At 46.8% G+C, this 26007-nt stretch overlaps 1 protein-coding gene across 2 annotated transcripts in view; it reads left to right on the plus strand.

The window, feature by feature from the left end:
- The first annotated feature begins 519 nt into the window (after positions 1-519).
- Positions 520-26007, plus strand: part of IL17RD (interleukin 17 receptor D) — a 68578-nt gene continuing 43090 nt past the window's right edge. For both annotated transcript variants that reach the window (XM_061396605.1, XM_061396606.1), the window contains exon 1: positions 520-845. In XM_061396605.1, coding sequence (XP_061252589.1) covers positions 720-845 — 126 coding nt within the window. In that variant the 5' untranslated portion in view covers positions 520-719. The remainder of the gene's footprint in view (positions 846-26007) is intronic.

Here is a 26007-nt window from a genome sequence, read left to right on the forward strand (position 1 = left end):
GGTTCCCTACCCTTTACTATCTCATGGAGTTTGCTCAAACTCATGTCCATTGGGTCATTGATGCCATCCAACCATCTCATCCTCTGTCGCCCCCTTTTCCTCCTGCCCTCAATCTTTCCTAGCATCAGGGTCTTTTCCTGTGAGTCAGTCGGCTGTTCTAATCAGGTGGCCAAAGTATTAGAGCTTCAGCTTCAGCGTCACTCCTTCCAATGAATATTCAGGGTTGATCTCCTTTAGGATTGACTAGTTTGATCTCCTTGCTATCCAAGGGACTCTCAAGAGTCTTCTCCAACACCACAGTTCAAAAGCATCAATTCTTCCACACTCAGCCTTCTTTATGATCCAACTCTCACATCCGTACATGACTACTGGAAAAACCATAACTTTGACTATACTTTGTCGGCAAAGTAATGTCTCTGCTTTTTAATATGCTGTCTAGGTTTGTCCTAGCTTTTCTTCCAAGGGGCAAGCATCTTTTAATTTCTTGGCTGCTGTCACCAAACCAGGCTTGGAGGGGGGGGCGGGGGGGGCGGGGCCAAAACCTGAAGTACGAGCCTAGAGGCGGGCCCCGGGGGGAAGGGGCGGTGCTAGGATCCGCAGCGCATGCCCAGTGGTGCTGACCGCTCTGCCGCTGCTGCCGGCGCCACCGCCCACTCCGGGCTGGCCAGCGGCAAGCGGCCCGGGAGCAGAGTAGGGCCCGGCTGGGCGAGCGCACGGCCATGGCTCCGTGGCTGCAGCTCTGCTCGGTCTTCTTCACGGTCAACGCCTGCCTCAACGGTTCGCAGCTGGCCGTGGCTGCAGGCGGCTCCAGCAGAGCGCGGGGCGCCGACACCTGTGGCTGGAGGGTAAGGAGAGGACAGCTAGTTTCTCGCTGTCCCCCAAAGCTCGGGGGCACAGGTGCTCGCGGGCAGTGGAGCCCACGCCGACTTGCCTGCTCTCCGTCCGTGGCGTGCTCGACAGGGCTGGGATCCCGTCTGCTCCCGCCCTCCTGCCTCCGTCCCGGGGCGCGCGTCCGGCTGCCCCCGGCTGGGTTGAAAGAGGCCGCCCGACCCCCGGCTTTGTGTTGCTAATGAGGCGCGGCCACGGGCTGGGGTCCGGCTCCAGGCGGGCGGGCGAGAGGGGCGCCCGGCGGCGAGCGGGAGGAGGGCGCCCCACCCTTTGTTCCAGGCCTGGGACCTCAGGGCAGCGCTTCCCCGGGATAGGATCCTCCGCGCTGTCCGAATGGGGGGCGCTTTGGAGCGGGAGTCTGAGGAGGGGTCTTCCCCCGCACCTCCGGTCCTCAGCTCTGCAAAGGTCTGGGACCGCCAGGCAGGGGACCCTGAATGTTGGGCAGGGGTGCGCCCCGTTCTCGGGACTGCTTTGTTCCTTCTGGGCCAGGCCATCTTACCCCACTTTCACCCCAGCTCAAGATTCCTGTTTGCTTTTGCATTCAGCCCTTTGCCTAGCGGATGGTCTCTCAGATGACCCTCTCTCACCCACGCACACCCCGACCCCGCTTGAGTTGCGGATATTTCTCATGACCAAAGGGAGTGAGATTGTCACCTCGGTCAGGTGTCTGAGAGCAGAGGGGCACTGTCGTTCGTCCTGTGTTTGGAGCCGTCTGCCCCTAACCATCTGAGCGATGGGACATGCGGTTGTGCTTCGGCAGCTTGCCTTCCCAGCTCCTGAGCAGTGCTCCTGGGCTTGGGGAGCGCGAGGACTTGGAGACTGTATCCATCTGACCCCGGCTCCCCTCCCACCTAAGCCAGGGTCAACCTGGCGTGTGGGCACTCACCGCCTTCAGCTTTGTGGAGAGGACACTGGCTTTGCGATCAGGCAGCCACGAACATGACCTTTCCTCTTTTCCTGAGCAGCAGCTTTAAGCCTCGATTTCTTCACTTGGAAAATGGGAGTAAATGGGGATTTCCTAGTTTACCTAGCACTGCTTCTCTGAGGGAAGGGTAGGAGGTAGATCTCTTAGAGCAGTGTTCATCCACCTCTTGTGGGGTACTGTGAATGGGCCTCAAGCAGTCAGGGCCTAGAACTGGCACCCCTTTAGGAGCACAGGCTGGTGCCTTCACCTCACTTGCCCTGCCTTAGGAGAAACACAGCAAGGAAGACTAGGTACCAGCTGGGTAAGCTGAAATGTCTTCAAACCCAGTAGCTGCAGTGTAGACAGCTATAATCCACCTTCTCACGAAACCCATAGTGAACAAAACCTCCTTATTTGAGTAAAACATCGCATTTTCCTACTTTGCCTCATTTTAGTAAAATACCACTATTCTTTCTTTTTCTTTTTTCCCCAATAGATACCAAGTTTTCCTGTTTTTAGGTTTAAAAAGTTTTCCTTAAGGCTATCCCCACATTGACTTACCAGTCTTTAAATTTTTTAGCTCTAAACTGGTATGTTGGTGTTTGAGTGAACAGCATCACAGGCATTTTATTCTGTTTTCATAAGATGGCATAGGTGGATCAGTGTAATTTGCTGTTTTTCTGCGGTTGCCCAGGTGGCTTCATGTGTCCATGCACCAACTGTGTTGAGTTTTAATGCTGTGGGTATAGCAGGTCCCTAAAGGAGCCGAGCTGGTGGCTTTGTGCTCTCAGTGAGAATCTGTTCTCCCCTTAACCTGCACCCACATAGTTTTAATGGTGGCCCTCGCTCCAGTGGCTTCGCATTCATGCTGGAGGTAACCTTCTGAACAGCTCTTAACCTTGGTCCCACAGTCCTTCCCTTGGGGTCGTCTTCACCTACTTTGTAAATAAGCATGGAAGTCTCAGGGTCACCTCCTGGATTCCGGGCTCTCCCCAACCTAATACCTGGTACCTTCTTTCCTGGACTTGTTCTTTGATGCACGGAGCCCAGCTCACCCACCTGCCTCACATACTCACCTTCCCAGCCTCCACCTGCCCCTCCCACCCTGCTCCCTAACTCCTGTGCCTATGATGCTGCCGAGGGCACGCTTCTTCCCTGCTCCTGGGGTGCCTTTTCCTCCCCTGAGAGCCCCGTGGGCCCAAGACTCAGCTCAGGTGATGTTTCTTCAAGGAGGCCCTCTCTGAATGCTATTCCCCTTGCTTCGTGTTGTCTTGCAGGTCCTTGCCTTTGGCTCTCACCAGACTGCATTGTCAGTATGTGTTCCCATCTGTGTCTTCAGACTAGTTTCCTTAGCCAGGCACTTAACCTCTTGTTGGTGGGCTCAAGGCTTGGTGCACTGTAAATCTTGGCTGAACCCAATTAGACCCCGCAGTCTTCCTGCTAAATCCTGTATTAAGTGATAGATTTTTAAGAAGGGGGCGAGGGAGGGATGAAGATCAGAGAAGTGGGCTGCAGTGTCTTCCCTGAGGCAGGCTTTTGTACATGCTGTTCCCGCCTGTGTTCCTTCTCTTTACACCTCAGCCTCCCCTCTCAGCTCCAGCTTCCTTCAGCTCACTTCCTGCAGGAAGCCCCCTCTCCCCCTACCTCCCTAGGTAAATTTTTCCAGAAGTTGCTTTGTTAGAGGGCTGGCCTAGTAAGTACTGATGTGCAGCTACTTGGGTGTCTGATTCATGTCGGTGTGACCTACCTGACAGTGGGTGTTCAACCTGTAGACCTTGGTCTCAGTTCTGAGGTTGCTTACCGTCTATTTGGGGTCACGCTCACATCTAACAGTAGGGATTGATGCTGTGTGATGCGAACAAGTGAAGGCTTCCTGTGGGTCTAGGTCACACAGAACCTGGAGGGTAGAGGCACAGCAGGGCAGAGAAGTGAGCCCTGAAGGAGGTGCAGGATCTGGGTGCTGGAGAGGAACTGAGCGATTGACCCCTGCTCTCGAAGGAGCGGGTGTTCCAGGAACTCTTGCCCCTGCAAGAATGTGTGTTTTCCCAGGACTCACAAGGTGACTGGAGCCAGCTAACCCTCAGCAGCTGTAACCCTCCCTTTGGGGTTGCTCTCAGAGGAGCCAGCCTGGTTTAAGTGGTCAGATTTCACAACCTCCCGTTATTAGTGGGGCAATTAAGGGGCTGATACCATCTCAGTGTTTTAGAAATGAGTTGTGGGCACACTTCCTCAACTGCTTTAAAAACAGAGTCTCTTAGGGCACTTGCCAGGTAAAGTTGCCCTTTTTGAGTAATACAGTTTTCTCAAAGAAGTAACAAGTTGTAAAACTTCCAGAGGGGCCAGCATCCTCCTTGAGAGTCTTAACTGCTTGCTTCTTGGAAGTGGAGTGGTTGTGTTTGTGATGTGTAATTATATCAGTCACTTGCACAGAGGTTCCCCCCACCCCGCCCTCTCCTTGCCTTGCTCATTGTTTTAAGAAGCCTATACATGGAACAAGGAGTTAGAAATCTATTCCCACAGGTTTTTATTCAGTGGCTTTTCCTGCAGTGGAGGAGGAAGGAACATTTCTTGCCTTCTTACCTAAATGGGATACCCCTTCCCTGGTCTATTGTCCCTGAAACTCAATTTCCACTGCCTCCCCTCCCAAAAGTCTGCTTCTTCAGGAATTCAGGAAGCCAGAATGCTGGCATCGTCTTTACAATGAAGTGCAAGTTTCCCATTTAAGGCAAATACTTCATCTCAAAAGGTAGGAAGAAATAGGGTGGTACTTGGAAAAGAAGAAGTTGCAGCTGATTAAAATTTAGGTTCTTGATAAAAGTCCAATCCAAGAACTCCCTTGGCCGCGAGCCCAGCCATGTTTATTTAATTCTGAATTGGATGTGTTTTCATTCACTTGCAGCTCGTGGCTCTCAAGCCTGCATCTGATCTGCCTGTCCTGTGCCTGTGTTGTCCATGTTACACATTGCGTCTCTAAGTTAAAAATGACTCAGCCCTGGTTGACACATTTTCAGAGAAACATTTTTATAAGAAAGAAGCGTGATGCTTTCTTCCAGCCTGCTTTGCTGTGTTAATTGGGAATCCTCTGGCTGGGGTCCATCTTTTTTGAGCAGCCCTCGCTTCCCATCCCTCCCCCATCCGTCCAATGGACCCAGAGCCCCTGCAGTGCCTGAGGCATTGCGCTAGTTATTAACTGGGTGGGTGGGGGGGCTGCGGCGGGGGGAGATTGGGAGGGTACAGCTGGGTGAATGAGCCCAGCAGCTAAGTACTGGCTGAGGCACTATTTCCTTCTAGACATTTCTCAAAGTGAAGTCCAGAGCCCTTCCAGTATCAGGATTGCCTTGGGAGCTCATTAAAATGCAGATTCAAGGCCAGTGAGACCAGAATGGGCATGAGGTGGGTGGGGTCCAGGAACTGATATTTTAGCAAGTTCCTCTGATGCTCTCAGTGGTAAGAATCACTGCTCTAGTAGAGAAGACTTCTGTGATGGCAAGAAGGAGGTGAGAAGCCACACCGTAAACATTTAAAATCAGAGCTTGACGTTAAATTACTTCACTGGACCTTTAGAATGGAAAGTGGAGACTTTGTCCGAGCCCTGGAAAATGGCAGGGGTGAGGCTGGCTGAGGGGACCTGGGGAGCCAGTGGTTCCGGGGGTGCCTCTGGTGCTGGGGACTGAAGAGGAGGCCGGGGGTGAAGGGGACTGACGCCTCCACTGGATTCCTCCCCAGAACAGCTGGGCCTGTCTGGAAAACAGTCTCAGGAAAGAGTCGAGTAGGGTCCAAATCATATTCTCAGCCGTTCAAACCTTTCAGACAGCTTCCTTACGAAGGAAAGAACTGCTAATGCTTTTTTAAGTCTTTATTTTAAGTTGAGTATTTCTCATGCTTCATTTGGCTTAAAATGTATTGGTTTTTTTTTTTTTTTTAAAGCTTTCAAACTCTCTTTCCCTCATCAGTCCCTAAACTTTTCACATACCATGCCCAGCAGATGTCTGCTGCTGCTGAGGCCATCCCATCAACAGTTAGTTGTTCCTTTCATTCCTTGCTGCCTCTTGTGTCTGCCCCTGATGGATGGGTTCTTAGGCTTCTGGAAGCTCGGGGCCCCTCACCCTCCATCTGTAAAAAAAAAAAATGGGATGAAGCAGGGGTTCAGGTACCCTTAGAACTTAACAGGCTGGGCTGGGGGACAGGTCTGTCTTTGGAGCAGACCTTTGTCCAGCCACCCGAGACTGGCAGCCAAGACCATTTCTGTTTCACATCCCCTGCAAATCTGGAAGTTTTCCTGACCTCAGCGGGCCCCAGGGACCTGTCTGTGCTGGTGCGGCAGGCCCCATCTCCAGGCAGCCTGACTTGCCTGGGCAGTGGGGGGCAGTGTCCTCCTGGGCAGTGTTTGTCTTCGCTGCTGAGATGTTCTGAATGGGCCTGACACATGATTAGGTGACTGATGGCCCCACAACACATTGTCTCCTCCAGGGCCTGGGGCCTTTGAAGCTCTTCCCTGTGGGAAGTAAAGAGACTATTTGCTCTATTAAAATGCCTTGGTATTTCCTCTGTTTAACCACAGGCCACTTCCTCTCTGCCACTCTAAACCCGGCAGGGCCACCGGCTGATTGAAAAGACACAAGCCCAGGAGTGATCACATCCTATTGAAACAGATAGTCTTACTGCAGATTAAAGCTGGGGCAAGAAGAGACCAAATCTAAGAGGGATTCCTTGAGATGCTCCTTATCTTGCTCAAATTTAGCCTGTTGATATCATTCACACTTAAAGTCATGAATGCATTCTTTTTTTTTTTTCCAGAAGGCACTCCTCCTAAGTTGTAACCAAATGAGTTAGTGTGTGTTTCATTTACATAAAGCAGGTTAAAGTGACTTGATCCACTGAATTTCTCATTGTGTGAGTTGGGAACGCTTCAGTGTCTGGGAAGGGCATGATGTCTGTTCATAGGAAACCATACTTGGCTTATTCTCTGCTTGTAAATCCTGCCTGTTTGTTCTCATGTGCTCAGAAACCCAAGTAAGATGTTTATAGCTTAACTAATACCAAGAATATATCTGGGGAGACTGTCTCTCCTGCTTTCCCGAGCAGTATCTTGAGAAGGTTTAATTAATAACACCAGGCATGAAACTAAAAATTGAACAATTGAAAAATTACCTACAGTAAACAAAGACTGAAATTTAAACTCCATCCGTACCCTGTTTCTTTTGAAGGGGCCTAAAAAGGGAATGACTAGTGAGTCTCTAATGAAGACTATTATTTTAACATTTGCAACTCCATTGTTCAAAGCATCCATGATAAAAACAGCTTTCCTTTTCTTTGGTTCCTTGTTTGGAAATGTTGGGGAAAGGTGGATGTAGCTAATTAAGGCTACAACATTTAAAGGGGGGAGCTTAATAAGTACCAGCTGTCCTCAACAAATCAACCGGGTGGATGACAAAATAAAGATGTGATGTGAACACACATGTAATTCTCTTCTAAAACGGAAGTTGGCCTATAAATTGTCTGATTTAATAGGGTAAATGAAAACTACCTCTACTATGCACTTTTAAGAAGCATTTGTTTTATAGTAAACCTCATGTCTTATTTGCATAAAGCCTGTGCATTAAAAGTTGTAAGGGCAGTAGATGGCAGGTACTGTGGAAAGTTTAATACACTGTAATTCTTCTGTCCGTTTCTTCACTCTAAAGCTGATCTTAATAGACATTAATCATGAGGCTTTTCATTAAAATTACTACATCATAGGGAAGCTTGCTTGAACTTATCAGAAATGCCTATAAAATTGTAGCCATGACTTTGAAAAGAGAATTTGGAAATTGATAGCATTAATGAAAATGTTCAGGTGGAAATTTACCTTTTACACATTAAATGAATATTTCAAATGAATCCTTTTAAATCATAAGGGATCAGGCTTTAAATATAGCTGTTTTTCAAATTTGAAAGTCCTTTACTCCCTAAAAAACCAGGAGTTTTTCCAAGTGTTCTGTTTTGTCAGTTTTGTAGATTTTTTCCCCCCATTGAATGGTAACCCTTTAAAAAAAACGCTGGCTGTGGCCCCAGACTTCTGTTCTGAGCTGGACTGTTTGACTTGCTAGTGGGAGGTTGATGGGGATAGAGGGAGGGTTTCCTTGGAAAGAAGAGGTACGTTTCCCTGAGACGGGCCATATGGTTCTCTATGATTTTATTCTGTCCAGGTGATTTCTGGTTTCTCTTCTGAAAAGCGTTTCTTTCCCTTTTATCTGAGGAAAATACAATGCAATCCAGACGAAACGCAGGAGCGAGCGGTCAGCCTGAGCGTGATCCCAGCTGAGTGACCGCACATCGCCTCCATCCTCTGGAGGGGGCACATTTGCCCTGGGTGGAGCCCAGGCACCCACACGGTTATAGGATTTGCTGTGACTGCTTCCTGTCTGCAGTTCACAAAGACATTTGGAGTGAGGCGGCAAGAGCAGCTCCTCTGTGTCAGGCCATGGTGTAGTACTGTGGTTACATTTTCTGGGGAAGTACAAAGAGGAGTGGGACCAGGTGCCTGGCTGCAGTGGCTTCCTACCCAGGCGGGGCTGCGAGGCCTGGGGGCTCAGAGACAGCGAGATGCAGGGAGCTCCCCCTCCTCGCTCTGCCTGGCGCACTCCCCCCAGAGTAGTATGAACCAGGGTTCCTGCTCCGCATCCCAGAACATTCCGCCTGTGCATTTGCCTTGGCAAATGCCTTGCCTTGCCTGTGGCAAGCAGGGTGATGAGGGGCTTGTGTTTGAGGTGCTGCTTGGCGCCTACTTTGCAGACTCTGGCTTTGTAGCTCACGTCTTGGTTGATTCCAGGAACTCTGGCTACTTGTTTTGCCTCAGTTTCTCCTGCTTTGGAGGAGACTCGCCTTTCCCTGGGAGGCTTCTCCACAAAGGCCCCCCAGCCTCCCTCCATGTGACTTTCACCTTTGCCAGGAAGCCTACCTTAAGTGAAATCAGACCACTCCCCCTCCACCGCCGGCCTCCCATCATGGCTCCAGATTTAGTGAGGGTGCATCCTGCCTTCTGCAGTGATGCAGTCAAGAAGGGGAATCTTGATCTGTTTATGAAGAAGACACTTAATTTGGATGGTTCAGAGGAGGCTTTGAGGAAGAGATTAGATGGCTAGAGAAGACAGACTTTGCCCAGGGGACTTTTGAGCAGGGCCTCTGGCAAGTGGAGCCCGGAGGTGAGGGACAGTTTGGGCAGAAAGAAAAATGTGAGTAAAGCTGGAGGAGGGCGGCTCCTTGGAGGTGGTGGGGACAAGAAGGCTGAAGACGGAGCCTGGGACTAAAGGGGTGTGCTGAGTTTTACCCACATATGCACCTGTCAGGAATGGTGACACTTGGAAGGTTTCTCCAGCAGCCAAACAGCTTGATAGAGGTGACCCTCAGCGACCTTCATTCCTTCATTCAGCGTGTATTTGGTGCTTTCTATGTGCGAGGCCTGGTTTCTGGAGCTTAGATTGTAGTAAGGAAGACAAATAGGATAACAAACTGCCAGAACCTGACCACTGTATTTAAAATAGCAACCACTACTCTCTGTTGCTCACCATTTTTCTTCACTTGAGTTTTCTCCATAGAATTTTTTTTTTTTTTTTTTTTTACCATGAAACACACAGTATTTTCTGGTCTGCCTGTGCGTTTCCCTTGCTCCCTGAGGGCAGGGCCTTGATCTGTTTTGCTTCCTGTTGTAGCAGGAGATCAGCAGTGGCACACAGTAGATTCTCCCTCTGTGTGACCAAGTGCCCTGCAGGAAACCAGGGGCCATGAGAGCGGGCGATCTTGGTGGCCTCTCTGAGCAAGTGTCATGTAAGGCGAGCAGTTGTATTAATAATGCCAGTGTCCTCTGAAGTTTTGATTTTCTTTTTCATTATCTTTTAAATGTTATTTTGACTGGAGTATAATTGGCTTTATTTATATTTTCTTAACATTGGTGCATCATGTGGCATTAGGTGCTGAGCGTCGCATAAAAATACACCCGACTTCATCCACACTGCGGATGATTGGCACCGTGTCCCCAATACTGGCCAACTGCTGGGCTGCAGGACAGGTTCTCAGGGAACAAGAGAGGCGGGGACCGGGGCTGGTCCTGGATGGCAGTCACACTTAGGGAAGGGTTGGATTCTTGAAGAGGGGGTGTTTGGACTGTCCAGGTTACGCTGCACGGTGAATGGAAAAAAAAAGTAAACGAACGAAAAAGGACTAAGGGCTAACTAAGCATCCTGGTTTTGGACTTCATGAAACAATGTGAACGAGATGACCCTCACTCCCTGGCAGCAGCCCTTAGTGGTATGTGAAAACTTGGTGGTTTTAACAGAGAATCAAGCCTCATTTTCTTTCGGTCCCCTTGGGTTGTGAATGCCTTTCATTTTCTGAAGTCACCCACCAGTCCATCCAGAATCAAAGATGCTCTTTGCCTTCTTTCCAGGGCTGTGGGTTTGCCGGCCAGCTGTGGTAATGAGTTTCTGCCCGGCTTTGATTTCCATGCCTTGCCTCCCCGTGGGAGGAACTGGATATTTCTGATCTTACCTCTGCTTATATTCAGATCCAGCCAAGCAATCAGTGACTTCCCGGGCTTTTTTGTGGGAGACTGTGGGAAAAGTCCTGGTTGGCTGGCTATGAATTAATGAAATCCTTAGAAGGCTTCCCTAAAGATAGCTCCTGTGGTTTTAAAAAAATAGCATTGCCTTTTTTAATTTGAGCAAGAGGTCATGGAGTTTTACCGAAATTAAGCAGGGAAAATGTAACATCTGGTTGTGCTGCCTGAAGACCGCTGTACGGGGGCGGGGGCGATGGTCTCCCAGTGTCCGGCGTGCCAAGGTGCGCGCCACCCAGGCCTCTCAGGGCCACTCTGGACACGTAGCCTGCCCCTTTGTTCTCCTCCCTGCGTTTTGAACCTCAAGACACAGAAATGCTATCCTGACATCTTTTCAGTTGAGCACATTTCCCGTCTACTGAGCTTTATTCCTTTTGCTTAAAGGGTCACACTCCCCTCCTCGCCCCCACCGCCCCCCCCCCCCCCGCCTTTTAAGTGCATAGTTTTCAAGTTGGAGATTAGTATAATCATTGCCTTTATCTCATTAAAAAAAGATGGGGTAGATAATGGGAGAGAGCTTGGGCGGAAGGCAGGGGAGTTTTAAAGAGCCGTTCTGAAAACTGGAATTCTGATAAGAGGAGGAAGAGAATGATAAATTGCAGACAAGTTTTAGGGAAAGGCATAAAGGCATTTTAAAGGGACTTATGCCTTTTATAAAGGCAGAAACCTAAATTATCTTATATGTCTGCTGTGTGTATATACGCCCCCCACCACCCAGTTAAGTGAATAATAAGTCACATTACTATGTTTTTAAACAATTTATGTCAGTTCTGAACCTATTCTGTATTAAGACTTTATATTTGGGAGCACACATTTTCTGAAACTAAACTGAAAGGTGAAATCGTTGCCGCCCAGCGCCCATGCAGACCAGCAGTCACTCGTGCCTGGGGCTTCCCTTTACTGTACTCTCTCCCACATATTTTGGATTGTGAAAATTTCAAACCTGTAGAAAAGTTGAAAGATCAGTGGGGTGAACACGCATTTCCCCTTAGCTGAGAGTCACCAGTGCTTTGCCCCCGTGTACCCCAGTTGTCCCCCAGTGTCCTTCATGATTTCTTTCTGAATCACATTCCAGGATTCAGACAAGAGCCATTCACGGCTTGTAGACATACCCTGTCTCTTTAGTCTCCTTGCATCTGATGGAGTCCCTACACCTCTTTTTTGATCTTTTGTAACATATACATTCTGAAGAGTCGGGGTCACTTGTGGTATAGACGGTCACACAATTTGAGTTTCTGATTGTTTCCTCATGATTAGGGTCAAGTTAAAATTTCGCAAGATCTCTCTAAAGGTTCAAGTGCGACGTTGTTGGATTTTAGGTATCAGTAGGTAACAAAGATTGCTCTAGCAAAGAGCAAAATGTGTTTTTTCTACTTGAAATTATTGCACGTAGAGACCTTTCTAATGATTTAACCCAGTTTGGTCTTGTATTCATTCTTTTTTGTTTGTTTGTTTGTTTAATTCAGTGCTATACAGAAAGACTTCTCTTTTACTTTACTGGGAGTCCTAAGAAATGGCAAGGTGTCTTTTGCACTATCTTGTGATTTAACTTTTTTCCTTGAAGACGATCTGGAATCAGCAGCTGTGCTCTCAAAATTGGGAGTGTCACATCCCAAGAGTGCTTAAGGTTTTTGCCATTCACTGGGGCTTGTTTCAAAGAGTTGTAGATGTCACCCTCAGCGACTGACCAGGAATGAGTTCCTATTATAGCTTCCGCTTTGGCCTGGGTGAGTGCATGGCCGAGTGCTCCCTCACACCAAACTCAGCCACTTCTTTCCTTTGTGCTGAGAAAACATTGAGCTTTATTTCCAGAAAAGGCCTTTTCCTTCTCCACTCAGAACATGTCCTTAAAGTCAGTTTCCAGCCTTCTCCTTCTGTGAGTACATGTTGCCTGAATTATTTTATTAGAGACCCTTAAGAGAGTTTATTTGTTTAACGTGAATTACTATCTTCTACCTCATGGCATGCTTTTATTTTTTATCCCTACTCTAGATTTCAGGGCCAAAGACACAGAAAATTAATATTGATTATTTTTAAAAGTAAGTTAAAATGTCAAAAAGCAACAAGTTGTTATTCTCCCAGGGTACCAGGGAGACGACAGAGACAAAACCTCCATCTTTTATTCATAAGTACAGGGAGCTGGCGAGAGCGCAGGCAGGCCTGTGTGCCCAGCATTTGTTCAGCTTTCAGGACCAGGCCTCCTCCCCTGCTGGCCGTGAAATGTCATGCCGAGACGCAATAGTGGGACATTCAGCGTCCAGAGAATGGACTGCAGAGATTCAGTCGCGCTTTTCATTTTATTTTCTGGCGCAGAATCCACAGTCGCCTCTGTGGCCTGACAGCAAAAGGCCAGAGAAGGATGGCTTGCGGTGCTGTGCTAGAGTACACGCGGGGCACCGAGGCGGCCAGGGTGTACCTGGGGAAAGGGCGGCCGGCCGCCTGGCTGAGTCTGGTGTGCTCTGCTCAAGGAGAGAGAATGCTAGTTTCCATGGCTCTGCTCCCTTTGGTTTTGGTGGGGGAGGAAGTGCAGAGTGCTTTCCCGTTGAGAAATCACTAACCATCTCTGTGTAGAGGGCAGCCCTGGGGCAGGGAGCTAAGGCTCGGAGGCTCTTTGGACTCTGATGTTTTCTTTAGAAAAAGAGAAATTACGCAGCATTTGCTAAACAGGCTTTAGAGCAACAGTTTTCAATTGAGGGTGATTGGGGTATCTCTGGCAACACTTTTGATTGTACTGGGAGGGGTTTTGCTGCTGGCATTTAGTGGGTAAGGGCCAAGGATGCCATTAAACATCTCAAAATGCACAAGTCAGCCTTCCCCAATAATGGCCCAAAAGGTCAGTAGTGCTGAGGTAGAGAAACTCTGATTTTGGAGTCCCTTTTTAGTATTTGAATTTCGCAGCTCACTTAGCCTTATAACACTTTTTAACTTCCTTTCTGTTTAATAGAAGCTGCTGGTTCTATAAATCTGCACTCAGGATGAATTTCCATTAAAGTCTCTAAGACATTTGATTAAACTATTGTGGTGCTCCATGAAGATACGCCCTGAATGCAACTACTATTTAAAATGCAAAAAGACGGTGGGGTTTTTTTTTTGGTCATAATTTGATCAAAGTAGCATAACCTGTGCCTCTGTTTTTGTTACTCACTGATGGTCTGTGGATAACATTACATTTTTTCAGCATGAAACCCAACACTTCAAATCCCTAAAGCAGTCTCAAATTTATGGTTAATAAAAGCATTTATTGTACTGGATGTCATCTGTTATATCACTCTGGGGCTAGAAACTGGCAAGCAGTGGACAGGAAATATTTTCATTTCAAATCGCTTCAATCTTATGGTCTAGGGGCAGAAGTGTCTGATTTCAGGAAAGCCGCGGTGAATAGCATAGTAATGAATGCATTTTTAGTTGATTAAGCAGGCATTCTCTCCCTTTCAAACAGTCTTCTCTCTTAGGCTTGGTGGGGCTAAATAAACATGTGATCTTAAATGATAGCATTTCTTGGGTTGGCCATTCTTCTCCTTTGATCATCGTAAACTTTGCAGAGTGTTTTCCAGGAATCCTCAGCAGGGCAGGAGAAAGCCGGGGAGAAAGGCTCGAGTCAAGTGTTGACCCTCCTTGTAATTGTTTACTTTACGAGCAGAGGGGGTTTTCTGAGATGATGCTGACTCTTCCGAATTCCTCTTTAAAAATGGAATCTCGTACTCTGCCCTCAGGATCACGAATTTAGGAGGAAAAAAAAAAGCCTTGTTATTACTTTTTTTCTTTCTTTTCAAAGGCTGCAATTTTATTGTAACTCGAGTCTTGATCCCCCCACCATCGCCAAGTAAACAGGGTAAGGAGAGTTCCATTCAGAGGCAGCTCTGGGTGGTGATGATGTATCCAGGGTGAGAGGTACCTTTGGTCCCTGCTGCCCAGCGCCTTTGAACGTGTTATGTAAATCATTGCTTCCCCTGAGCCTTGGAGGTAGACGGATTATTTCTGATGTGGTTCCTTTTTTTCCAGATGAGGATTCCAAGGCACAAAGAGCCAGGAAGGGATTAGGATGGGAGGCCACGTGACTCAGAGAGGCCTCTCTCCGCCAGAAACCAGTTCTTACCCTGCCCCCTGCCCCCCAGCAGGCCAATTTGCCCTGCCTTCCCAGCACCCAGCCTGAGATGGACATCAGCCATGTGCTGCAGAACAGCTCATGGGGGTGGGAGGAGAGCAAGACTAGATACCAGCGAGTGCTTTGCAGAGAATTAAACCACGATTCGGCATTTACCCTGGAGGTTCCCAAACCTGGCTGAACCCCAGAAGCACCGGACGGAGGAACATTCTTGGGGGTAGGCGGGGGTGGGAGATTCCGGGACTCACCCCAGATCTGCTTAAGTGGGATTTCCCGGGGAAGGCTGGGAATCTGAGTTTTTTTTTTAAAAGCTGCCAGATCAGTGATTGCCAGGATTTTTGGGGGGTTGGGGTAGGGGTGGATAGAGGGTTTGACTACAAAGGGGCAGAACAAGGGGATTTTTGGGAGATGATGGAATTGTTCTGTGTGCTGACTCTGGTGGTGGATACACTGATGTATGCATTTATACACCTATTTATATATTTATACACGTGTAAATGCATGAAACATCTTCCCGGGCAGCACTAGCGGTAAAGAACCTGCCTGCCAGTGCAAGAGACAAAAGAGATGGAAGTTTGATTCCTAGGTCAGGAAGATCCCCTGGAGGAGGGCATGCAACCCACTCCAGTATTCTTGCCTGAAGAATTCCATGGACAGAGGAGCCTGGCATAGCGTCCTAAGGAGTAGGACACAACTGAAGCAACTTAGCATTCACTCATGCATACATTTATATGTGTGTAAACTCCTGGAACTGTACACCAAAAACGTCCATATTTACATGTAAAAAAAATGCTGCTCCAGTGACACTAAGCTATCACTGAGGTGTCAGGTGACGAGTTTTCTAGCTGTGGGAGAATGCTACCTGGAATTGCAGAGGCAGGTAGTCAGATCCTATCGAGTAGAACTTTGTGTAACAATGGACATGTTCTTCTCTGCACTGTCCATTTCAGCAGCTGTTCACCATGGTGGCTGAAGTGTGGCCAGCACAGTTGTGGGCCTGAATTTTAAATTGTACTCAAGTTTCAATACCTGCACATAGCTAGGGGCTGCCCCTTGGGCAGCTTGCTTCAGAGGCAGACATTGCCATAATGGGGGGCTTTGGCTTTGTGCCAGCTGCACACAGGGCCCTGTGGTCCTTCGTGCTTGAGGAACAACAGTAAGTCATCCCAGGTAGAGGGAAGAACAGGCACACAGGCCAGCTGTCTGGGTTGGTAGGGGCAGAGGAAAAAGGAACTTTGGAAAGAACAGTGATGTGAGGTGGGCCCAGGCAGGGAACAGTCTCGCCAACTGGAGGAATCAGCTTTTCTTCCCTTATGTGCAGAAGTCTGGGCCAACTGTGGGCCATTTCCTGCCCCAACTTCCCAACCTCGTTCATCTTAAAAAGACACAATAGTTAGCATGTTCCTTAATTGAGCTTTTCTGTTCCCTGAGATGCTGGGAGGTACAGGAAGCCATTGGAGAGTTCAGGGGAATGATGTGCGGATAGGGTTAGGGGGTGCTTCTAGCTTCACAGGGGATTTGCTGGGTCCCCGTGTCAACCTGGATAGGGTGTGATGAAGAACCTGCATGGGCATATCCTGCTGCTGTCTGGGGACGAGATCCTCTGAAAAGGCGCCTGGGCGCAAACCTCCCACCTTAGGCACCCAGTGCACGGCTTCCGTCTCAGTGTGTGTTCAGACACTCTTAAGCCTATCTCCCCACCCGCATGTATTTATGCTGTCTTAAATAGCGTTACTTTTCCAAATGCATTATAAGAGTGAGATTCTGAGAGTGTGACCTTTTATTAATGCAAACCAAATGGGGACAGAAATAATGTTCCAATTTGTCAACATATTTGTTCTTAAATTGGCTAAATGGCTAACAAAAAAATTCATGAGCCACAGGTTTTTATAAATAAGGAGGTTTTGTTAATCTTACATAAAAGAGGGCTTACTCGAGAGCCTAAGGGGGTGGTCTTTTTTTTTTTTTTTTTAAGAAAGGGCTTTAAAATTACAAGAGCTATTTTCTTTATTTTTATATGAAAATGTCACATCTTTGGATCAGGAAGAGAAGGACATTCTGGATCATAATGTCTTTGAGCAGAGGTCCCTTGTGTTGCTTTTATTAATTGGTAACTTCAGTTTAATGCAAAAAAAAAGCATAATGAGCATTAAATGATTCTTCTTCCATTCTTGAATACATAAACACATCTTGATGCAGAGTTGTAATCACTGCATTTTTTAATGGCTAATTTCACTTTGTTTTTTACTTATGTTAGTTTTCTGACAATCTTCCCATGTTTCGATGTCATGGAGTTCACAGACCTGTCGCTCTTTGTGGCCGTATCTTTCCATGCTGTGTGCCCCCGCCCCTTTTATTGCTCCTGTCCCCCGGTAGATGAAGCACCCAGGCTGTTTCCAGGTTATTGCTGTTATAAAGCTGCTGTGCATGCCTTCATGCAGATTGCTTTCCTGCCCTCCCACCCTTGCCATTTTGGTTTGTTTCCTTGGCACATAGTGTTTCCCAAAGTGGAATGACCGGGGCAGAGGTTTTATAGCTCTTACTACACGTTGACCAGCTTGCCTTTTGTAACGACTGAGCCAGTTAACAGTGCAGACTTGTGTTTTGAGAAGAGGACAGATTTGGTCCACAAATCCCAGCTCTGCCTTTTGCTACCATTTATTGTGACCTTGGGCAATTTTCTTCATCTGTAAAATGAGTTAATAATCGTTTATCTCCCAGGATTGTTTTGAGGCTTGAATAAGATACTGTTTTAAAAACATTTAGCTCTGTGCCTGGCCACGTAGTAGATACATTTATAATGATTGGTGGCAGATGGCTTTCAGTGAATAAGTGTGCTCGTTTTTCCACATCCTAAAAAACGTTGACATTTATAATTTTTATTTATACTTTGTTATTTGAATGGCACTGTGTATTTGTTTCATTCTGAGTTTACTAGAGTGGGACCCAGTCTTTCCACCTTCTTATTTACCTTCGGAGTAAGTTTTAATGCTTTGTGTGGGTGAAATACTGCTCGGTAAAAGTATTAGGGAAAATGTTGAGTAAATGAGGGTTTTAAAATAAGAATATCGATTGAGTGAATCTTTGGGCTTAATAGCTTATTACGAAAACAGCTGAATCTAAGCACTAAGCATTTTCATGGGAATTCTATCTGTACCAGTAATTTGGCTGGCAGACCTTTCTTCAGACATAGATTTTTCCCAGGTTGATTTTGGATTCATCACACATTTCCTGTGAATCGAATATAAATGAATCTTGTTTTACTGGAACTTTTGTGCATCCTGATCTTGGGCTAGAAGTCACTCTGTTAGACGGTCTCATATCCGTGTGATCTGCGAGATGAGGGCCTCTCAGGCCAACTATGACTGTCGACAAGGTGGGTGACCCTCTGACTCACAGTTTCTTTACTTACACAATGGGGCGGTCAGACTAGAATTATTCTGAAGAATTTAGGGATTGCTTTTATTGAGATAACTTGAACTTTTAACTCAGAGGGTGTAATTTTTCTATCCTTCCCATTCCATTTCCTTATTGAGTTGGTCCCTTCTGTTTCCATCTGGATTCTTGCCTCTTGCACCTGGGTGTCTGTTTTTGATCTCTTTTGAGAAAGAAACACCCAGCCTGTGGCCATTTTTGCAGCTCTTTCTATAATAAAAGTAGCATTTGTCCTCCACAAAGGTTTTGTTTTGTTTTGTTTTGTTTTGTTTTGATTCATACACAGGGAATTCCCCAGCAGTCCAGTGGTTAAGACTCTGTGCTTTCATTGCCAAACACATGGGTTTGATCCCTGGTCAGGGAACTAAGATCCCACAAGCTGTGTGGTAGGGCTAAAACAATTTTTTTTTTGTATCCAGGTTGCTTTATTTCTACAAAGTGTGCCCACCCCATCAACACCTCTGTCATTGTTGATTTGTGTCTGTTGGTGTTTACCTGAAAGTATTCAGTATGTCCACCTGCCTCCATCCTTCACATTTCCTGTATACTTGTCCACATGCCCAAAGACCCCCTCGCATCTCTTGGTTTTTTAAACATTACACTGTTGTTAATGATTGCTTTCAACCTACTTAGTCTTCTGGCCCAGGAGCTTTTAGGGTCCAATCAATCACTGAGTCCATAAACAAGGGCGCTGCCTCAGACTCCCCGTGAGCCCTGAATCCCATCAGGGTGTTGACGGTCCCGGAGGCCTGGACTGCTCTGTCATCGACTGTCGGGGGAAGAGAGGATTTGGGTCTGTGCATAGTGGTGGCGGGGGTGGGAGAGGGCAGCTGCAGATAAAAACTGACCAGAGATAAGAAATAGTTTGTTTGGCAGAAAGTCTGCCTGTGGGTAATTGCAGAGCTGAGAGATTAATTTTCCGTTTCCCTTTCACCCCCATTTGCATTGAATTGCCTTCTTTTTGAAGTATAGTTGATTTACAATATTATATTAGTTTCAGGTCTACAACGTAGTGATTCAGTATTTTTACAGATTTTAGTCCATCTAAAGTTATTATAAAATAATAGTTCTCTTCCCCGTGCTGCGCATTACATCTCTGTATCTTATTTTATACCTAGCTGTCTCATTAGGAAAGCTGAAGATGGGAAAATAGTCACATGCACATGCATGCCCTCACCAAGGGATTGCTGTCCACTTGGTTTCCATCCAGGTGCTCTCATCCTGAGTGGTTGCCACCTGCCCAGGTTGAAGTGGTGTTGCTTTAGTGGGTCCTTGGTGAGGGTCCCATGGATAATGATAAAAATATTTGTGGAAGAAGTAGAATTTAATGTCCATTAAGCTCCCCCCGCCCCACCTTTTTTGCATTAGGCTGAAATTACCAATTCATAAGAACAACACAAGGAAACTCTGCTTGTCAGTGCTAACGGGCAGGCAAGGAGACAAGAATGCTTGATAGGCTGCTAGGAAGCTGGTCATCTCCACAGGGGTCTATGATGCAGGTGGAGGGAGGAAAAGATGGGGAGAGATTGGGGAAGAGGTCACCCATGCAGAGACCAGAATGGCCTACTGCTTGAGAACAGTGAGAAAGCTTTCTTGACGAAGAGTCTTATCTCCCAGGGTCATGCCCTCCGGAAGCTCTGAGCTTAGACAGGAATGATGACAGGATGCCCTGGGAAGGTGCTGGGTGGTTTTAAACCACTTGCAGCAGTGATAGCTGCTGCTGCTGCTGCTGCTGCTAAGTTGCTTCAGTCGTGTCCGACTCTGTGCGACCCCACAGACGGCAGCCCACCAGGCTCCCCTGTCCCTGGGATTCTCCAGGCAAGAACACTGGAGTGGGTTGCCATTTCCTTCTCCAATGCATGAAAGTGAAAAGTGAAAGTGAAGTCGCTCAGTCGTGTCCGACTCTTTGCGACCCCATGGACTGCGGCCTACCAGGCTCCTCTGTCCATGGGATTTTCTAGGCAAGAGTACTGGAGTGGGGTGCCATTGCCTTCTCCTCAGCAGTGATAGAGCAGTGTCTTAATCCCCTGCAGAAAGGACTGAGATGTGCGTGATACATGCCGCTTGCACCTCTGAATACCCTTACCCCAAGAAATACAGCTTGGTTGTGAACACTTCCCCTGAACCTTTACCAGCACCCCATGATTTCATGTTTCCCTTCTGTAGCCTGTAACTTGTGGTACTCTGCCAGAAAGGCACTGGACAGGATGGCCTGTGTTTGGGTTCACAGGCACTCTTGACGGTCTCCCCAGTGCCACCAGCTGGTTCTTCACTGAGTGAGTTGCTGTGCTTTGCTGGTGAGACTGAGGATGAGGAGAGGCATGGGAGGAAGGGGCCAGTCTCCTCAGGATCTGCTCCTTAATGGGAACTAGTTCTCTTTGTTCCACTCTGGGCTGGTTGAAGCTTCAATCCTTGTAGAAAGCTCTGTCTTCGGTGAAAAACATCTTGAGATAGGCTTCATACCTATGGAAATTGAAAAGGAGATTAATCATAGGGACTGTTTCTCCTGTTCTGATGTGCCTCCTGCCCCCTGTAAGTACAGACATATTTGAGAAGCACCACTGTTCTAATTTGGAAACGTGAAGCTGGCCGCTCCCCAAAGGTGCTCCCTCACCCAGTCTTCACTCAGGCAGGCTCTTCCACCTGAGTGTCACTTCCTGGCCCCCGTCTGAGTCGATTTTAGACCCTTTGCTGCTGCTGCTGCTGCTAAGTCACTTCAGTCGTGTCCGACTCTGTGCGACCCCACAGATGGCAGCCCACCAGGCTCCCCCATCCCTGGGATTCTCCAGGCAAGAACACTGGGGTGGGTTGCCATTTCCTTCTCCAATGCATGAAAGTGAAAAGTGAAAGTGAAGTCACTCAGTCGTGCCCGACTCTTCGAGACCCCATGGACTGCAGCCCACCAAGCTCCTCCATCCATGGGATTTTCAGGCAAGAGTACTGGAGTGGGGTGCCATAGACCCTTTGTGCGCTCTGCAAATCCTGGGTGCCCTGTGAATAGGGCTGGATTACTTACTGAGTAGATACTCAGTCTACACACATTAGGGCTATGGGTTAAAGGGGTTTGGGGTTTTTTTCTCCCATTTTGGAGTGTGTGATGCCAGGAGGATCTTGGTGACTTGGCTCATCTGCATGGAGGTGCCACCCTGCCTATTTCCATAGGGTTGCTGGCAGCCTGCGGGGACTAAGGCTGTTCATCCCGGACCTGTCCCCCTGACTCCTGGGAGGCAGTGGGAGAGTACCCCAGGGCCACCTTTCTGCTGGGGTCACTTGACTGGGGTCACTTTGCCCTGTCAGGATTGTCCAGGAGCAGCGGAGATGAAGTCCGTCTAGCTCAGACAGTTCCGTGCCTTTGCAAACAACACATTTCAGAAAGGATCCCACCACCACCCCCATGGCATTGTAAGGTGGCGGAAGGAAGCGGTGGCTGACAGCGGAGTTAAACAAACTTGAAGGTAGGTCACATTTTTGACATACCATTTTCCTCCGCCGTACCAGCAGCTGCCCTCTGCTTTGAAAGGGAGCTTAGCTGCTCACATAAACTTTGGCTTGTGATAATGTAAACTATTATTAGGATTATCTTTTTATTCATAATATATGCCTAGCTCTCTGTCTCCCTTATTTATGCTGTACTTGAAACACTCATTCACTCTCAGGACCCAAAGCCCTCTGAAAACCAAGAAACACTTTATATAATAGACTATCTATTTAAATCTCTCTGTGGTTAGAAAGAACTCTGGGAATGAAATCATTGGGTTGAGGAAGCTTCAAATCTCAGCAAATGTCCAGATTGGAACTGGGATGTGACGTTGATGAAACATTTCAGTTATAAGACATTTTTTTTTTTGTTTTTTAAATGAAGGTTTGTCCCAAGGGTGGTGGTTTTGATACAAAGATGCTTGATTTTCATTTTGAGAATCTTCAGCTTTCAGAAGAGTCTCTTCTCCCATTTCATCACCACCTGGTGGAACCGTCTGTCACTCGGGACATTCTGGAAGTTAGAGAAGGTCCCCAGGCTCCCGCTGTGGTCAGCCGGAAATACCTCCCTGCATCTTTCTAGGGAGGGAAGCCCCAACAGTCTTGCCTCAGGTGCTCCTGTGTGGTTTGTCAGCAGAGGACAGGTTAGTCTGCAAGCCAAAAAAAAAAAAAACAAAACCCAAACTAATAAACTTTTCAATTTTTCATAAGACGACTCTCCCACCCTTTTGTTTTTCCCTCCACTGCACCCCAAAGGAAGAAGCAGACTGAATTTTTAAGCACATCTGGACACTGTTTTTGTAAAGCTCTTACCCTGAATTCCCAGAAGGAACGTATTGGCTCCCATCTTTCCAAGCAGAAACTGAAACGACTCCTTTGTTTATAAGTACCGGGCTTGCATCTGTTAATAAATCTGGGAAGAAAGAAGTTGCACTGACATGAGGGTCCTTAGCCAGGCCGACACACTGTCCTCTGCTCTCTCTTGAAGTCTTTGAGAGGTGCTAAAGTCTATGTTTGGCCCTTTTCGGTGGGAGTTGGGAAGCAAGGAGTAAGGGCTCCATGTGTCCCGTCTGAAATGACGTTTTCTGCTTTCTGTGACTATAACAGTGTTGGGGCAGGGGTGCTTAGAGCCCTGGTCTGTCTGCTCTTGCTACCATGCAGGCCCCCTTGGTGAATGCCATGTACAAGCAATCAGATTAGAATGCTCCAGGTCTGAGAGTCCAGAGGTTGGCAATGGAATCCACCTTTCCCTTATCAGATAGTGTTTGTTTTCCTCTTAGGCAAATCTTCTAGAAGGTGATTGTTGCTGAGGAAAGTGAGGCTAATCTTTCTTTAATATCAGTCAACAAGATGTTGGCCTGGAGTTCTTCAAGTATGGGGAGAATTTCAAAACAGCGTGAAACTTTTAAAACTGAGATAGGTATTTGCTATGTTGGGTAGCTTGGAAGTTCCTTTTTTTTTTTTTTGCCCTTAAAAAGTATGTTTACGAATTGAAGCTGTACCTTCTGGAAGACATGAGTGTAGTCTGGTTATGAGGGTCATAGTTCTGTTACTTCCCAATAAATGTTCATTAGCGATAAGCATTTAACCAGTGTAGGAGTTACTTTTCTTAAAATATGCCTCTCTTCTGGGTATCTGGAAATAAACTCAAGAGATGTAATTTTCCTACAGGCCTCTTCTCAGAGATGAATCAAATTTCAGAGATGACCGCACTTCAGCTTTAGTCCCCTACTTTTGGGGAAAAACTTGTTAGCCGCAAAACCAAAACTGATCCACTTAAGCTTGGCAGTACTATGGATATCTGCCTGTCTAATGGCCATTAATGATGAATAATGTCCAAAAGAGGATGGTCTGAAAATTAATATTTGTATTTGTGCTTTTGTGCAAAAATTCATTTCCAGGAGGTTTGGACAAAAAGAATATGCTTGAACTGAAATTTAGGTTGATAACTTTGAGTTGTATCAATAATGTTCTAGCTTATCTTTCCATCTTTTTAAATTTCTTGTTGAATTCTGGGGTATTGTTGTTTATTCTGAATGCTATTAGGTTAGTTAGTTAGAAGTATTTGGCTAAAAAATGCCCTGAGTGTTGGTTACCTCTACATTTCCAAGATAGTATCATTTCAAAACTGCCAAAAGATTGTGTTTTTTTTTGTTGTTGTTGTTGTTGTTTTTAAAACTAATTTAGCAGTAGCTCAGACTATAAACTGGTCTTCCTTGGTGGTTCAGTGGTAAAGAATCCACCTTCTACTGCCGGAGATGCAGGTTCGATCCCTGGATCAGGAAGATCCCCTGGAGAAGGGAATGGCTACCCACTCCTGTTTTCTTGCCTGGAAAATCCCATGATGGACAGAGGAGCCTGGCAGGCTACAGTCCATGGGGTTGTAGAAGAGTCAGTCTTGGTTGAGCGACTAAACAACAATAAAAGTGTGAAGTGCTGAGCAGAAATTGGGAGTGTCATGACTTAGGGCCCCTGTGCTCTTCTCCTTAATAACACAGGAGATTGGATGGCTCTCCTGGCAGAATGCAAAGCTCTGATCCTGCACACAAAACCTGACAGTGAACCAGATTCTTTTAAATGCCTTTTCCAGTGCTAATGTCGTTTGTTTTTCTTTTTAAGTTTGCAAACGTAAGAAAAGATTTTCTTTAAGTAGTATTTATAATATGCTTCCTACTTTTTTAGAAAACCAGAGGATGGGTCTGAATAGCAACAAAAGACCTAGGAATTTATTTATATGGAGAAGCTATTTTAAATGAGCCATCAATATACTTATTTGCTCAGGGATTTTTGTAATCAATAAGGTGGTTTTCATGTAGAAAATATCCATCCTGACATTCTGTTACATGAAACCTATTTGACGTTCTTTCTTTTTTTTTTTTTTCCATTCTCCTTTACCTAATGGTCTTTCCTGGCTCCTCTTCTACTTTACCAACCCCCTTTTTCTATCTTCTTTTCCTCCTCATGGGCCCTAAATGTGGATAGTCCCATCCCACAAAGCCCTGTTCTTAACCCTTGGTCCTTTTTTGTACCTCCTTTTAATTAGCCCATCTGCTGTTAAGATTCTGTTGCTTTGACCTCATGCATGACTTCCTGCCTTATAATCCTGTATTTCCAAAAAAAAAAAAAAAAAAAATGTGGTATTACATCGAAGATTCCCTGTCGTCACCTCACCTTCACTTTTTTTAAGAAAAAAAAAAGAAAAGACTCCTTCCCCGGGGTTCTCTATATTGCTATAAAATCACTAACCTTCCAGGTTTCCCAAAAGAGGAGCCCTCAGGTTGCCTTTGAATTCCATCATCACCTCTCTATCACATTTGTCACAAAGGCCTGCCGTTTTTTTTTTCCCTTAAAACCGCCTCAGACGGGTCCTTTCATCGTCCCCCCATCATCTCCATCCTTCTCACCTCACATCTGGACGCCTGCAGTGGCCGCCTCTCCCACCTCCAGTTGTCCCCCTTCCTAATTCTTCCTGCAAACATGGCTACAGCACCGTTTTAGTAATTCCTTTCGTGCTCGGAATCCTTCAGTTCCTTTCTTTGTTGTTGTTTTTTCCCCCCTTTTCAAAAATTGTGGTAAAATATACATTTCATAAAATTTGCCATTTTAACCATTTTAAAGTGACATTGAGTCCATTCACATTGTTTTACAGCCGTCACCACCATTCATGTCTAGAGTTTCATGTTCCTGAATGGAAACTCTAAACCCATCCCCCACCACCCCCAGCCCCTGGCAAACCCCTTATTCCACTTTCTGTCTCTGTGGAGTTGACTATGCTGGGTACCTTGTGTGAGAGGAATCACACCGTCTCTGTCTGTTTGTGCCAAGGTCAGATTTTTAAAGACTGTTTTTCATCATTCTGATCTTTAGGAATTTTGTTGAAGAGTTGGTAGAGGCTAACAAAAGGGCCTTTGTCCCTGAGTCACCTTCTTTCTGTCTTTAGTGAGCTCTGCTGGGAGCCTAGCACTGGTTTATCCCAAGTATAGATAGGACGGTCAGGGTGGGTGGGATCGAGTGGGAAAGATTAGAGAATGCAGATATTGACTCCCACCCTGAGTGTCTATAGCGCTGATTCCAACAGTTAGTGACATTTTTGGCCGTGGAGGGAAGATAGGTGAAAATTGGAAGTTGATGGTGCTCTGAACTCCGCTTCCTCCTTCTAAAATGCCTTCCATCTGTATCAGGCAGGAAATCAGGCCCATGTTCAAAATAGGAGGACTCTGGAATGAGACCCCAGCTCTAATCCTTCTCTTCTGTCAGTGGCACCTTCGGTCCACAGGCCCCAGGATCTGACTCCTCCCTTTGATTCAGCTCTCTGGTCCTTTTGGTTCATCTTTTGAAGCTGCTGTTTTACTGTTTCTTGCTCTTCTCCACCCCCAGCCTAGCCCGCTGCCACGTCGACCCAGATCGGAGGTCCCTGCACCCTTCCCCTGCAGTCCCGCCTGCCACGTCAGGCTGTGCTCACGTCTATTAGGCCCTCTCTGTTTAGGTCTTGCCAAACTCCAGGCTGTGCCACGTGCAGAACCCAGCCCACCTGTCCATCCCAGCCCTATGGCGCCAATCCTTTCAGGCTACTTTGGGGTGTTTAACTCGAAAGAGATGGGTTTG

This window comes from Bos javanicus, chromosome 22, assembly GCF_032452875.1.
Source record: "Bos javanicus breed banteng chromosome 22, ARS-OSU_banteng_1.0, whole genome shotgun sequence".
Taxonomy (NCBI): Eukaryota; Metazoa; Chordata; class Mammalia; order Artiodactyla; family Bovidae; genus Bos; species Bos javanicus.